The sequence below is a fragment of the Eurosta solidaginis genome, chromosome 2 (assembly GCF_040869045.1).
Source record: "Eurosta solidaginis isolate ZX-2024a chromosome 2, ASM4086904v1, whole genome shotgun sequence".
NCBI lineage: Eukaryota > Metazoa > Arthropoda > Insecta > Diptera > Tephritidae > Eurosta > Eurosta solidaginis.
Genome location: NC_090320.1, coordinates 284,158,892 through 284,175,884, shown reverse-complemented (window position 1 = coordinate 284,175,884; position 16,993 = coordinate 284,158,892). Strand labels below are relative to the sequence as shown.

At 37.4% G+C, this 16,993-nt stretch overlaps 1 protein-coding gene across 3 annotated transcripts in view; it reads left to right on the top strand.

Annotated features, from left to right (window-relative positions):
* The window catches only part of dcma (decima), a 214,977-nt gene that overhangs the window by 143,624 nt on the left and 54,360 nt on the right, over positions 1-16,993 (top strand). For all 3 annotated transcript variants that reach the window (XM_067768295.1, XM_067768294.1, XM_067768292.1), the window contains exon 3: positions 6,545-6,681. In XM_067768295.1, coding sequence (XP_067624396.1) covers positions 6,545-6,681 — 137 coding nt within the window. The remainder of the gene's footprint in view (positions 1-6,544; positions 6,682-16,993) is intronic.

Here is a 16,993-nt window from a genome sequence, read left to right as displayed (position 1 = left end):
AAGTAAAGCTTCAGAATAATCCACGGCCGTCATCAGTTAAATTGTGCGGGCTGATATTATTTAAATCTGAGAAGGAGTCTTCGGAGCTCAGAAAAGCTATAGTGAGTGATATAGAAAAGCAAATCGCAAAATTAGCACCAACAATAATTGAAATGAAGACGTGAATGTTATTACCATAAAGCATGATTTTCTTCTAACAATGGTCGATGGAAAAGTTTTGAACTTACTAACACACACATCATCTACATTGAAATGTCCAATCTGTAAGAAGAGTCAAAAAGACTTTGAAAATCTTGATGATTCAATTATTTACGAACTAAATTATGAGTGTGGAATATCTCCTTTGCATGCGAGGATAAGGTACATGGAATTCGTTTTGAAACTGGCTTATACACTACCACAACAGGGAGAAGTTTTCGACGACAATACAACATGTAAGGAGAAACAAAACAGGATCCAAAAAATTGCATTCTATAAAGAGATTGGCCTTAGATTTGACTGTCCAAAGTATGGATACGGAAATACAAATGATGGTAACTCCTCAAGAAGATTTTTTGAAAATGATTACTGGAGTCGAGTAACTGGGAGTAATTCTAAATATTTGAAATTGCCATGAAAAAGCTAATGGACCTAAATTTGGAGAATATGCATCGAAAAATGCAGAGCTGCTGCTTCAAAAGTATCCTCAGAAAAAGCTCACACCAACGGTACATAAAATTTTATCCTATGGAAAAATTTAATATAATACCAGTGTTTACCATTAGGAGAATTGTCTGAAGAAGCTCAAAAATCTAAAAACAAGGACTACAAAAGATATAGAAGTACTAATGCTTGCAAAATCTCACGAGTTTAACAAAAAGAAGACCTCTCTTCTGATCCAGTCATATCATAAATGAGGGATTTAAGATCACAAAAAGATCTTACAGACACATATAGCTCAGAAATGGTTTCCTTGTTAGACATATTTTCAAGTGACGAAGACTACGTTAGGATTAAATAAATTATCCACCTTTTTCTATCACAACAAAAAAAATTATTTAGTACTTAGTTTTGTTATTTTATTGAAAAAAAAGGAGTCAATTATAGCAATCAATCTTATTATTTATTATAAATAATACAGTTATTTCGTTATTTTCGTTTTTACGTCTTTTAAAAATTTATTAAATTTTAATATGAGTTTTGAAGCATCCTTTATGTAAAGCTTTGGCTATCAGAAAAGTAAAAAATTTTTACAGAAATCAATAAAATTGGTAAAGCGGTTATTAAGATAAAACTGTTTATAATAAGTGGGCAGTGCTCAAAAATTTATTATTGTTCATCTGTGGCTCAAATACAATAATATTGAGCAACTTTTAATAATTTTTTTTTTAGTTAAGTATTAATAAAATATTTGGTTTTTGAATTTTTCAAAAATATGTAAGTACATTTATACAATAAATTTTCAAGCAATGTTTACATACTTATCCCCTAGTGTATATATTTCACTTTTATAAGAGTACTAGCTTATGCCCGTGGGTTTAACCACACGTTTCTGCAAGCTACGCGTAACCGGCCATGGCTAAAACATGAGTTAGTAAGATTGATTTCTGCTTCAGATAATGACTGTTGTAGTATGATATAATTAGATTTGTAACAGGATTCCCCTCGCGTAGGTGAGGTTGACAATTGAGTTGCAGAAGTTTTGGAGCTATAAAGGTTTGTATTGCGCTCATCAATCTCTTGATTCGCATCTAATGATCGTCGTTGAGCTTCATTGATAGGGATAGGAAATTTGAGGCATTTAAAATTGAAAAGACAAATCTATCTGTATCAATGGAATACTTGGTTTTAAACTTTGTTGTTTTCGAAATTCTCTGATAAAATGAATTGCTTCAATGACATCCGTAAAAGATTTGTGATGAAAAGCCTTGTCCCACTACTTAAGCGTGGAGAATCGAAATAACGAAGCATAAATATTATGATATTATGGGCCCTTTTTTAATGAGGAGCAATTTCTGATGGTTCAAAAGAGCTAATAAACTCAATCGGATATGCACAGCTTGGGACTCTTCCACGACTCTGTTAATAGCGTGATAAGTTGTCTTGATTCTAGTGATATTAACATCCTCATTTTAATGTGCCTAAAATGCCTTTTCTCAAAGCAATTTATAGTTTGTAAAGATAGATTCAATAGTTGGAAGAAACATTAGATATTAAAGCTCCACGTGATGTTATAAATTCTCAAAAACTTGCAGGAAAAGAAATCAAATCTGTTAGTATAGAAATAGGAATTTTGCCATAATTAATTTCAAGAAGTTGTTTAGCAAAAGCTGCTGCTGAAGTATTTCCGCCAAAATGCCCTCTCTCATTTCTAAAGAGAGTAAACAGGTGCCACCTCCTTTTTTTATATTGAAGATATGTTTAGCCTATGCCCATCTTTGGAAGATTTCTAGTGGGTGATTCAAATTTAGTTGTGATCGGCCAATCCGTTTAGGACGCAACCCGATTTATACCTACATACAAACATTCATAATTTTAACTTTATATATATATAGATAGGAGATGCGGATAGACTGAAATGAACAAAAAAATTTAACGGCGGAAGATTACTAAACATCGAAAAGGAATAACAGCCAAACAACTCTGTAGTCAAACTTTAGCTGTTATAATAACCTAAGTTTGGACGGCAGCCATAGTTCTGAAAAACCCCATTTGTAGGGAAGGTGCCACGTCCCCTTGTCCCTAATTCCACATTTTACTGGAGGTATTAGGACTTAACCTCATATAGCTCCTTACCAATTTTCACTATCATACCATTATTACATCCAGAGGTAATCAGTATGATATATTCCATTTGTATGGGAGGTGCAACGCCCCCTTCTCCCTCACTCCACATTTTCTTGGTGGTGTGAGGGATTGGTCTCATATAACTCCTTACTGAATTTCAATCTTCTAGCATGAATACCTCCAGAGTTATCCATTATCAAAAATTCCATTTGTGTGGCAGGTGCCACGCCCCTTTTATATATCGAAATAATTTTTAGCCTATGACCATCTCTGGAAGATTTCTAGTGGGTTGTACAAGATCGGTCGATCCGTTTAGGACGCATCTCGATCTATACCTACATACATACATACATAGTTTGAATTTTATATATATAGATAACATCTTAAAAGAAGTAGTGCGTCCATCAAGTTTGGTGGAGATTGATAACTTTGCCACTAAGACAAAACTTTTAATCATAAGTAGGTAGACCCACACTCCTTCATACAAATCACAAGTTTATCTGATTTCATGTTCAAATACATCCTCATAAAAACATTTCAAAGTTAGTCCTTCAGCTTTTAACAAAAAAAAATTTTTTTTGGTTTCTCTACAATTTTTCAATTTTGACGAATTATTTTGGAGCACCCTGTTACTCTGGCACCCTGTATTTTAAATTGTCCAAAGTTTATATAATTAGCTTTTAGGTGCAGTATACATCTTTAAAATATCCTCATTAGTTCAAAAGTTATGATTTTTGCAAATAAAAAACTCAAAAGGCGCCATAGTACGCCGTGCAATCGGACTTTTTTTATCACCGACAATCCAGGTGAGTGTTTTCATATCCATGTACATTTTTTTTTTAAAAGAATGAACATACTCATACGGTCCTGTCCATATCCCTGCATAAGATTCCAGTGTAATTAATTGTTGTTGGACGAGTAGATATGTGTGAAATAGATGATTTTAAGGACCAGCTCACCTCGTTCCACGTTTACGGAATCCAAGAGGGGCTTTGACCCTTGCACTTTTTTGTTCATCCCCGATTTAACAGAATTGTTATCAAAAAGTTATCGATTAATTTTTCAAAAGTATTGAATCGTTTATAAAAAGTGATCAATTTGTTATAGAAAAGTTATCGATTTTTATACTTTAACATGAACATATTAAAATTCATTAATTTTAGACTTCTTAGTCGATTTTTGTTATTATTATTTCCTTTACGCGTTTAATTTCCTTTTCCCGCTGTACTAGATCCTTTACGCTGCTCTACTTGTGGCCGAAGGGCAATTGCGTTGCTTGAATGGTTGTTCACTAATTATATTCATTTTTCAATTTTTACTCCCTTTTCCGTTATGTCTTCTAATTGGCTTTTTCCTTTAGGTGCTTCTTATTTATTTATGCTTAATTATTTCCTCACTTTGCTTTGATGAAGCAATCAATTTGGCTACTTACGCTTTCTTCAACTTTTTTTCTTGTTCTACGCAGCGTTTTTAATTTGAAAACATTGCAATAAATTTTGCCAAAGGTTATTTAAAAGGATACTCCATAGATTGCTTTGTGCTAAGCATTTACTATCTTCATCGGTATTTAGCAAAATATTTAATGCAGACAACTTATCCTAAAAACACTTTATTTTGGTTATACTCCATAGATTTTCGATTTAAATCGGTTTACGGGCTTAGTAATAAGAAAAAATTTTCTAAGTATTAATAAATTTATAGCTACTGCTCGGGGGAAGGAAAGTGCTTTCCTAACTGGGCAAGGTTGATATAACACGATTTGTTGCAAGGGGCACGCCCCAAGGTGGTGTCATTTCCCCTCTACTATGGAACCTAACGGTAAACTCGCTATTAAGAGATACTAGTTGACTTAGCTGACCTAGCGATTGTCTACAGAGCCAAGTTCCCTCAAACTTTATGCGACTTGATGCAGGTGGCATTGTGAGAGGTTTCCCTGTGGGCTTCCCGATGTGGACTCAGTGTCAATTCCGATAAAGTTGAGCTTGTCTTATATAGCAAACGATACAAAATACCATCGTTAAACCTACCAGAACTAAATGGGGTGCGCCTAAGCCTGGCAGATAAGGCCACATTTCTAGGCGTAGTTTTAGACAAAAAGCTGAACTGGAAGGACAATGTTATTCAGCGACAAAAGAAAGCGTACACTGCATTATATTCGTGTAAAAAAGCCATTGGCAAAAAATGGGGACTCACCCCCAACATATGCAGATGGATTTATACCGCGATTATCCGACCCATACTGCTGTATGGGCTAATCGTATGGTGGCCAGCCTTGAGCAAGGCGTCAAACCTAAACATGTTAGGTAAAGTCCGCAGATCCAGCATCATAAGCATAAGCGGGGCTCTAAAAACAACTTCTAGTGAAGCCCTTCAGGTCATTCTTGACATCCTTCCATTGGATCTAGTTGGTCATCGAGCAGCGGCAACGTCAGCCCCGCGTCTAAGGGAGTTGTCGTGTTGGAACAACAAGACCACAGGACACTCAAGTATACTAAACAAATACAGTTTTCTTCCTCCTAGCACGGATCGCTGTGCGACCACAACAGTTGCGGAAACCAACTTTAAGATAAACATCCCCAGCAGGGATGCCTGGACGGAGTCAGATAAGTGCCTTGCTATGGATAGCAGCATTTCCATATAAACGGACGGCTCCAAGCTAAACGGTAGAGTTGGAGGTAGAGTATACTCAAGGGAACTTGACCTCCAGCTCTCATTCAGACTACCCGACCACAGCAGTGTATTCCAGGCAGAGGTTGTAGCCATAATGGCTAGCTGAGGCTTCGGATAGGGACATACAATGTCGGCAAAGAAATTTTTATCTTCAGCGACAGCCAAGCTGCCATAAAGTCTCTTGGCTCCCACTCGTTCAGTTCTGAACTAGCACTAAACTGGCGCCGATCTCTTCAAGAGATGGCTCAACAGAACCGTGTACACCTCACATGGGTCCCTGGACATAGGGATATCTAGGGAAACTGCATTGCAGATGAACTCGCTAGGCAGGATACAACCAGGCAGGTTCTTCCTGGACAAGAGCGCTTAGGTATGCCCCTGTCCACATGCAAGCTAATGCTAAAAGAGCACATCTACCGTCAAGCCGACAAAAGATGGCTACAAACACCGGGGTGTCGAACATCGAAAGAAACCTGGCCTAAATGGGATCCTAAAAGATCCCGTCACGTGTACAACGTAAGAATGGATACAATTTCCATACTTGTGGGGGCACTAACCTCATAGGTAGGCATGCAGAAAGGTTAGGTGTTCCTTATCGTAGTTGCTGTAGGAGCTGTAAAGAGGATGAGGAGGAGGAAACGGTGGTTCACCTCATTTGCAACTGCCCAGCACTAAGCGGAGCACGGCAGCGCTTTCTGGGAGCTCCATTTCTTGATAATCTATGCAAAGTTTTGGAGCATGACGTCAAGGACCTGGTAGCTTTCATCAGGTCCTCAAAATGGTTCGAAGAGGAAAGGTAACGGTGTTTTTCGTGGTACCGCAACGGGCCTAAGTGTGCCCTCGGGCAGCCACCCTAACCTAACCGAACCTAACCTATAGAAGCTATGAGGCGAAGTTTTATGTAAGACATCTCATACCACCAATAAAAATTCCTTATTAATTAAAATATTTATTTTTTTTTTTATATATATTGGGTTCCGATCGATTTGTAAACTTTTTTCTGTATTTTTAAGCTCGTTCGATCGTACTTCACATAGAAATGCGCATAAAATTCTGTTTTCCCGCAAAATCTCTCACATACATTTAACAATCCCTTTTCTCATTTCAGTGCTGTCAGTGAAGGTGTACTCACCGATAATCCGCATCTTGTCCTGCTCTTCTATTTGGCCCAACGTTTCCTACACGAACTAATAAAAAGTTATCGTCTCATACAGGTGGTGCCAATGGACATGTCCGGTTATTATGGTAAGTTGTTACGTGCACACATACATATGTACGTATCTCCAATCATTTACACTTAGCAAGCACTAAAACTTATTTCACACCTCATACAGTAACTGTTATTGTCTCAAAGTGCATTTCAACTTTGTCGTTGTACACATACTTTTTCAATGATTTCCTTTTCACTATTCTGTGGTTGTCAGCAAAAAGTAGTAAACATCTTTGGTGCTTACTTTTATTACCGTTGACGACCATTGAAGTAAAATTTTGATACAAACTATGTAAGTAAAGCACATTTACAGCAGCGGTCACGAAAATATCAGTGGCAAGATAATTCAAAGTTCGGGTATTTTATATATCTATGACGATTTAGAAAAAATATGTTAAGACAGTAACTGAAACGTTTCAAACAAAACAACAACTAATGCATAACGTGGCTGAATGCGTTTGTAACACTTCAACCATCGTAGGAGTTCAGGTTCAAATCCCACTCACGGGAGAAAATATGAAGAGTTTTACAAGGTATAATCGAAACAGCTGTCGCCTTGTACGTCCCGATGTCACGTTGTTTAAATTTTTCCCAAATTATTAAATAAAAAAAAGTTCTAAAATATTTGAAAATTCGAGAAAATTTGCGAAAATTCCGATTTTTTATTAATGGTTTTCTAAATCTTTTCGATAATGCATTTTGGTAGCACGATAAATTTTGGCCTTACGTATAAGTCCCCCAAAATTCGTATTGACTTTTGAATTTTTGTTTCTTATGGGCTTTGCATATTTTATTTTATTTGTATGGAAGGCAATCTGAAAAACGCTTCTGAAAAAAAAATTGTTAAAAAGGTATGAGAATTTTGATAGACTGATCTAATATATAAAATCCTTCTGTCACGGTTTTAGAGGCTGAACTCCTCCGAAACAGCTAAACCGATTCTCATGAAATTTTGTGAGCATATTGGGTAAGTCTGAAAATCGGCCAACGTCTACCTTTTTTTCGCTATGTGTCTAGGGTCTTGAGATCAAAACATGGACCCGGATATCAAATGAAAACTGTTGATGAGTGCTATAGTACAGGATAATTTTCATACAACTGGGAGGCTAGGGTCTCGAGATATAGCCCAAAACGTGGACCCGGTTACCCCTAGAATATGTTTATACAATATGGATATCAAATGAAAACAGTTGATGAGTGCTATAGTACAGGATAATTTTCATACAACTGGGAGGATAGGGTCTCGAGATATAGCCCAAAACGTGGACCCGGGTACCCCTAGAATATGTTTATACAATATGGATATCAAATGAAAACAGTTGATGAGTGCTATAGTACAGGATAATTTTCATACAACTGGGAGGATAGGGTCTCGAGATATAGCCCAAAACGTGGACCCGGGTACCCCTAGAATGTGTTTATACAATATGGATATCAAATGAAAACTGTTGATGAGTGCTATAGTACAGGATAATTTTCATACAACTGGGAGGCTAGGGTTTCGAGATGTAGCCCAAAACGTGGACCCGGGTACCCCTAGAATGTGTTTATACAATATGGATATCAAATGAAAACTGTTGATGAGTGCTATAGTACAGGATAATTTTCATACAACTGGGAGGCTAGGGTCTCGAGATATAGCCCAAAACGTGGACCCGGTTACCCCTAGAATGTGTTTATACAATATGGATATCAAATGAAAACTGTTGATGAGTGCTATAGTACAGGATAATTTTCATACAACTGGGAGGCTAGGGTCTCGAGATATAGCCCAAAACGTGGACCCGGTTACCCCTAGAATGTGTTTATACAATATGGATATCAAATGAAAACTCTTGATGAGTGCTATAGTACAGGATAATTTTCATACAACTGGGAGGCTAGGGTCTCGAGATATAGCCCAAAACGTGGACCCGGTTACCCCTAGAATGTGTTTATACAATATGGATTTCAAATGAAAACTGCTGATGAGTGCTATAGTACAGGATAATTTTCATACAACTGGGAGGCTAGGGTCTCGAGATATAGCCCAAAACGTGGACCCGGGCACCCCTAGAATGTGTTTATACAATATGGATATCAAATGAAAACTGTTGATGAGTGCTATAGTACAGGATAATTTTCATAAAACTGGGAGGCTAGGGTCTCGAGATATAGCCCAAAACGTGGGACCGGTTACCCCTAGAATGTGTTTATACAATATGGATATCAAATGAAAGCTGTTGATGAGTGCTATAGTACAGGATAATTTCCATACAACTGGGAGGCTAGGGTCTCGAGATATAGCCCAAAACGTGGACCCGGGTACCCCTAGAATGTGTTTATACAATATGGATATCAAATGAAAACTGTTGATGAGTGCTATAGTACAGGATAATTTTCATACAACTGAGAGGCTAGGGTCTCGAGATATAGCCCAAAACGTGGACCCGTATACACGTAGAATGTGTTTTTACATTATGGGTATCAAATTGAAGCTGTTGATGTGTGCTATAATACAGAGTAAGTTTTACACCGCTGAGTGACTACGGCCTCGAGATATAGGCCAAAACATGGACCCGGATACCCCTAAAATGTGTGTGTATTATGTATATCAAATGAAAGCTGAGAGCTCTAAAGTTCATTCTGATATCCGATTTAGTCGCAACAACCTGGCAAAACTGATAAATATGCATGCGAAGCCGAAATAAAGACAAGAATTAATAATACCCACATACCTATTTACATACGTCCTTTTCGATATGCCTGACATTTCGTATATAAATTTGCCTATATTACTATTTATGATGCTTTTTTCCGGGAAGTATACCAGAGACGGACTTGGACTGGGATTAGGACTAGGACTGGGACTGAGACTGAGACTCGGAGTGGGACTTGGACTGAGACTCGGAATGGGACTGGAGCAAAATACATACCACCCTCTGGGACTGGCAATAAGAGATGAAGAAGAAGGAGAAAAACTTGAGAGGAGAGAAAATAGAGAAGGAGACTGAGAAAGAGATAGAATGAGACGAAGATGGAGATGAAGCGAAAAAGACGGAGGGAGGAGTGAATAAAAAGATTAAGAAAAAGTGTAGAGGGGTAGAGCAGAGGTAAACGGAAAAAGCTTATTAAAATGTATGCAGATAGGCCAAATTTAGAGCAGAACAACATCTGCCGGGTCTGCTAGTAACTTGTATATTGTAAGACTAAAATTCATTGGTTGATAAAACAATTTACTCAAAAAACCCTTAGGAAGCATATTTTATTTGTATAATTTAAATGTATGAAAGCACTTGTTTGAAGCAAATTTTAATCTATTTAAGAATATGGGAAAACTTTAAACAACATGTTATCAGGACGGACAAGGCGACAGCTGTTTTGATTACAACTAGTTAATCTTTTCAAAGCCTTTTTTCATGGAAATGGGATTCGAACTCTTAAAGGCATGACGTGGCAGAACAACAATCGTGGAAGTGCGCGCTCTAAATCACACTCGCTCGATAAGAAGTTTTGAAAAGATTTACTAGGTATATAATCGAAACAGCTCTCATCTTGTGCATGCTGATGTGATATTGTTTACGGTTTTCCAAAATTATTAAATAAATTAAAAATTCTTTAATTTTCGAAACCTTTTTGATATTTATTGATATTAGACAAATTTATAAAATTTACAAACGGCGATGGTTACTAGGACTGAATATTACTTTGTCATCAGCTAACCTCTCGGGAGCTGAATATAGAACTCGAAGTATAAAACATTCATACTTTATAATAGTACTAGAAGACCCAGCAGACGTTGTCCTGCCCTAAAAATGGCCTATCTGCATCCGTCTGACTCTGCCCTTCCCCCCTCTTCACTTTTTCCTAATCCTTTTATTCACTCCTCCCTCCGTATTTTTCGCTTCATCTATCTCCATTTTCGCCTCATTCTATCTCTTTCTCAATCTCTTTCTCTCTTTTCTATTCTCTCAATTCCTTCTCATTCTTCTGCATCCCTTATTGCCTGTCCCAGAGGGTGGTAAGTATTTTATTCCAGTCCCAGTCCCAGTCCCACTCCGAGTCTCAGTCCCAGTCCTAGCCCTAATCCCAGTCCCAGTCCGTCTCTGGATAATATATTACTCTGTACTAAAGCACTCATCAACAGCTCTCATTTGATATCCATATTGTATAAACACTGTCCAGGCATTCACTGGCCCACGTTTTGGCCTATATCTCGAGACCCTAGTCACCCAGGAGTATGAACTTACCCTCTACTAAAGCACTCATCAACAGCTTTCATTTGTTATCCATATTCTATAAACAGATTCTAGGGGTACTCGGGTCCACGTTTCGGCCTATATATCGAGACCCTGTACGTCGATCGCAACCAAACCTATGTAGTAACCACCGCGTGAGGTTTACGCAACTTGGGTGAAAGTTTGAACAAAATCGACCAACGCATCTTTTCAAACACCGGCGACCAACTAACACACATTTAGCCTTTCTTTCTATATATGTATATAGATTTTTATTTTTCACACTTTACTATAATATTAAAACAAAATGCAGATTTTCGTCGCTTTTGAAATTCGGCTTAAAAATTGCACATGGAACAATTAAGACTCTCCTGAATTAAAAAAAAATGTCTTAGTACCTTAATACGCGGGCCCCCTCAAAAACCCCGGCCCCCTCTCGCCGGTCCTGGTGATGTGCTATACTTGATATCATTCGCTATAATATTTTTTATTGATAAGCACGTTGTTTAATTAAACACCAACCAATTACACGGAAGTATATCCACACCACGTGAAAATGTGAGTGCCGGTGCGTATACGTAAGATTTTATTAATACATATAAACATTTAAAAAAATTGCAATAAAATAATATTGCGGCTATAAACTGAGATATAACCTATCCTATATTTCAAGTTAGATCACTCCACCCGGGGATGCAAAAGAAATTAAAAATCGGTTAAGCAGTTTAGGAGTCCATTGGCCTCAAATAGGCGTGCTCCAAGAGCTTCGTAGCTTAGCTTGGGTTAATATCATTGCTTTTATAAGCATTACGTCCGCTGTTCACTATTATATCAATATTATTATCTGTATTTAATTAGCGAGACATTTTCATATTGCCTCATACAATTGTTTGTTATTGATATTAGAGAAAAATTACAAAGCTTGCGAATGGCGATGGTTACTAGGACTTGTTTCTGAATTTCACATCTTCATCAGCTAGCTTCTCGGGAGCTGAGTACTCAATTTTTGAGTTTTGTTTGCATAGTTTCAGTTATAAGCTTAGTAGAGGTTTTTTCTTAAATTATGGAAAATCAAAAAATAAGAATTTATTTTACGAAATTCGATAAAAATTGTCACTACGATGTTAGCGCTCGCTGATGTATGTATATACGCATATGCAGAGTTGAAGTTGACACATAACGAAATATTTGAGTGAAATCTGGTCCCAATAAAGAAAGATTTAGAGGAGACAAAATAATAAGAGTTCATTGAGTATGATTAGTTTTATTGCAGTAAGAAGTATAAAAGTTGAGTCATCAAGTTAAGTTTAATCTTAGTATTTGAAGTTTGCTTTTGTAAAAGCTGTCATATGCTTGTATGCACATAAATATTAGATGAACACTAAAGTGCAATTGCTTCGTAGAATTGTTATTACCTTAGTTTCGTAGCGAAAATAGGTTAAGTGCAATGTGGTATTTTCACTTTCCTTACGGCTTGCCATTTCTGGAGTTTTTACAAAAAAACATGCATACGTTTCTATTGACAGTTGTTGTTGTAGCGATAAGGACACTCCCCGAAGGCTTTGGTGACAATTATGGATGTTGATGGTCCTTTGCAGATCCGGTATGTTATGGTACAAAGCCCAACCATCTCAGAAACGATTTGGTATGACCACATGCGACCTTCTAAGCCATACCGCCCTCCCACCCCTACATCCATGAGGAGTTCGGGTTCGCCAAAGCCTCGGCTGTTAATCATAGGCGAGGTTGACAATTGGGTTTGGAGAACCTATGGCAACCTGAAATTATTGCGCTACACAACCACTTGAATATATTTTGTATTTTAATCACCTCTTACCACAGGCATACCTACTGCGGGTATATTCTAACCCCCTTACCCGCTTGGGGTTCTATTGACAGTCGTATTCGAAAGCAGAGAATGAAAAGGGCTCCACTGTTTGGGAGAGCCAGGTGGAGAAAGATTTGATCCCCTTGGTGGACCCAATTGGCGTCATTTATCGCCAGGTTATTTTTTATTTCTGATGCATATATTTATTAGGAAAATGACGATCATGTCGCACGATAGTGACAATGAAGAGAGAGTATTATTTTATCATTTAAAAACATGTGTGCAATACAAAACCGTATGGTATCTGACATTTCTTACAACATGAATGTTTGCCAAATCAACGAAGAAGGTGGGACGACTTTTTTTAAATTTTCGATTTGGCTTTGCTCGGGAGGTGAAGCCCTTCGGTATAAGCGTAGCAAGCTACCACCACACTACAACGGCCGTTTAAATCAGCCACTACTTCCATCTGAAAAATATTACATTGACCTGGCAGTTTTTAGTATTTGTTAACTTCCGGATCTGCGCAAAATACGTTAAGTGTTGAAGAAGTTCTTTATAACTCATTATGCGATACCTCGTCCGGATTTCCAGCCTCGTAGTTATTTGCAGTACTTATGAATTATTTTTTTTTTTGAAATTGTGAAACCGTTCTATAGGCTATTTTAACCCTCTTGAATTAAATGCCGCTAGGAAATAAAAAAAAAATGTAAGATGCGATAACCTACGAAGAGATTTTGGGTCGAGCTTCTCTTGCAATTTGCAACGTGCTTGTTTTAATTTTTCCTACAAATTGGCGGGACGAAACCTATCTGCTTCATGCCTACTCCGAACGGCATCTGCAAAGCACTGAGAGCGTTTCATGGCAGAAATATACCCGGAGTGCTTGCCAAACACTGCCGAGGGGCGACTCCGCTTAGGAAAAGTTTCTTAAGTATAATTTAAAAAACTTGTTTTCCAAAATTTTGATGTTTTTTTGTCCGGGGCGTGAACCCTGGAACTTCGGTGAGGATGACGGAGCACGATACCATCACGGCGGACGCCAGTAATAACAATAAAAACAGCAAAGAAAACAAATAAATGTTTATAGATGGGAGTTGTGAGCGAAGCGCATATACTTATGTGTTCACAGCAATAATCAGCGCATATTCCCAGTAGAAAATATCTAGAGCGCTCCCTTGATGAACAGGAATAAAGCGATCTTTTTAACAACAGGGGATCAACTATAGAGCAGCACATTAGTGTGTGATCTCCTATCATATTTCTGGGAGCAGAATGCGATCCTTGCCTTTTAAACCGTTATATGTGTTCCCTTTCTGTTTTTTTTGGAGCAAAGTGGGATATTTGCGTCAAATATAATAAATCCATCGAAAATAACTGTTTTTTAAAATAACTGATTGATTTTCTCAAAATAATAGAATTTGTCATTCTTATGTAGTCAGAGAAAGAGTTACGTGGTCTAATTTAAATGTTTCTATAAAGGTAAACAAGTGAAATATAAACATAGAAATTACAAAAAAATATTGGAGGAAATTTTAAAAAAGTTGAGCCCCCCCGTCGAGGTTTTCTCTTGATGTTTTGCCAAATTATTCAGTAGCGGAAATGCAACAGGCGATTAATATTGCCAAAACTGAGGAAGAAGCTGTGGTAAAAATTATTTGGATCATTATGTTCAATCTCCATTTTAATGCATACTTTTTATACTCAGTTGAGCAGAGCTCACAGAGTATATTAAGTTTAATTGGATAACGGTTGGTTGCACAGGTATAAAGGAATCGAGATAGATGTAGACTTCCATATATCAAAATCGTCAGTATCGAAAAAAATTCGATTGAGCCATGTCCGTCCGTCCGTCCGTCTGTCCGTTAAGACGATAACTTGAGTAACTTTTGAGGTATCTTGATGAAATTTGGGATGTAGGTGCCTGGGCACTCATCTCAGATCGCTATTTAAAATGAACGATATCGGACAATAACCACACCTACTTTTTCGATATCGAAAATTTCGAAAAATTTAAAAAGTGCGATAATTCATTACCAAATACGGATTAAGCGATGAAAATTTGTAGGTGAGTTGAACTTATGACGCAGAACTGAATACTAGGAAAATTTTGGACAATGGACGTGGTACCGCCCACTTTTAAAAGAAGGTAATTTAGAAGTTTTGCAAGCTGTAATTTGGCAGTCGTTGAAGATATCATGATGAAATTTGGCAGGAACGTTACTTGTATCACTATACGTCTGCTTAATAAAAATTAGCAAAATCGGAGAACGACCACGCCCACTTTTTAAAAAAAAAATTTTTTAATTCAAATTTTAAAAGAAAAGTTAATATCTTTACAGTATATAAGTAAATTACGTCAACATACAACTATAGTAATGATATTGTGCAACAAAATACAAAAATAAAAGAAAATTTCAAAATGGGCATGGCTCCGCCCTTTTTCATTTAATTTGTATAGGATACTTTTAATGCCATAAGTCGAACAAAAAACTACCAATCCTTGTGAAATTTGGTAGAGGCTTAGATTCTAGGATGATAACTGTTTTCTGGGAAAAAGGGCTCGGCCGTTAACACGATAACTTGAGCAAAAATCGATATATCTTTACTAAACTCAGTTCACGTACTTATCTGAACTCACTTTGTATTAGTGTAAAAAATGGCCGGAATCCGACTAAGACCACGCCCACTTTTTCGATATCGAAAATTACGAAAAATGAAAAAAATGCCATAATTATATACCAAATACGAAAAAAGGGATGAAACATGGTAATTGTATTGGTCTATTGATGCAAAATATAACTTTAGAAAAAAACTTGGTAAAATGGGTGTGAAACCTACCATATTAAGTAGAAGAAAATGAAAAAGTTTTGCAGGGCGAAATCAAAAGCCCTTGGAATCTTGGAAGGAATACTGTTCGTGGTATTACATATATAAATAAATTAACGGTATCCGACAGATGATGTTCTGGATCACCCTGGTCCCCATTTTGGTCGATATCTGGAAAACGTCTTCACATATACAACTATGGGCCACTCCCTTTTAAAACCCTCATTAATACCTTTAATTTGATACCCATATCGTACAAACACATTCTAGAGTCACCCCTGGTCCACGTTTATGGCGATATCTCGAAAAAGCGTCCACATATAGAACTAAGGCCCACTCCTTTTTAAAATACTCATTAACACCTTTCATTTGATACCCATATCGTACAAACAAATTCTAGAGTCACCCCTGGTCCACCTTTATGGCGATATCTCGAAAAGGCGTCCACCTATAGAACTAAGACCCACGCCCTTTTAAAATACTCATTAACACCTTTCATTTGATACCCATATTGTACAAACGCATTCTAGAGTCACCTCTGGTCCACGTTTACGGCGATATCCCGAAAAGGCGTCCACATATAGAACTAAGGCCCACTGCTTTTAAAATACTCATTAACACCTTTCTTTTGATACCCATGTCGTACAAAAAATTATAGAGTCACCCCTGGCCCACCTTTGTGGCGATATCTATCACCTATATAACTAAGGCCCAGGCCCTTTTAAAATACTCATTAACACCTTTCGTTTGATACCCTTATCGTACAAACAAATTCTAGAGTCACCCCTGGTCCACCTTTATGTCGATATCTCGAAAAGGCGGCATATAGAACTAACGCCCACTCCTTTTTAAAATACTCATTAACACCTTTGTTTTGATACCCATTTCGTACAAACAAATTATGGAGTCACCCCTGGTCCACCTTTATGGCGATATCTATCACCTATATAACTAAGGCCCAGGGCCTTTTAAAATACTCATTAACACCTTTCGTTTGATACCCATATCGTACAAACAAATTCTAGAGTCACCCCTGGTCCACGTTTATGGTGATATCTCGAAAAGGCGTCCACATATAGAACTAAGGCCCACTCCTTTTTAAAATACTCATTAACACCTTTCTTTTGATACCCATATCGTACAAACATATTATAGAGTCACCCCTAGTCCACCTTTATGGCGATATCTATCACCTATATAACTAAGGCCCAGGCCCTTTTAAAATACTCATTAACACCTTTCTTTTGATACCCATATCGTACAAACAAATTATAGAGTCACCCCTCGTCCACCTTTATGGCGATATCTATCACCTATATAACTAAGGCCCACTCCCTTTTAAAATACTCATTAACACCTTTCATTTGATACCCATATCGTACAAACACATTATAGAGTCACCCCTGGTCCACGTTTATGGCGATATCTCGAAAAGGCGTCCACCTATAGAACTAAGGCCCACGCCCTTTTAAA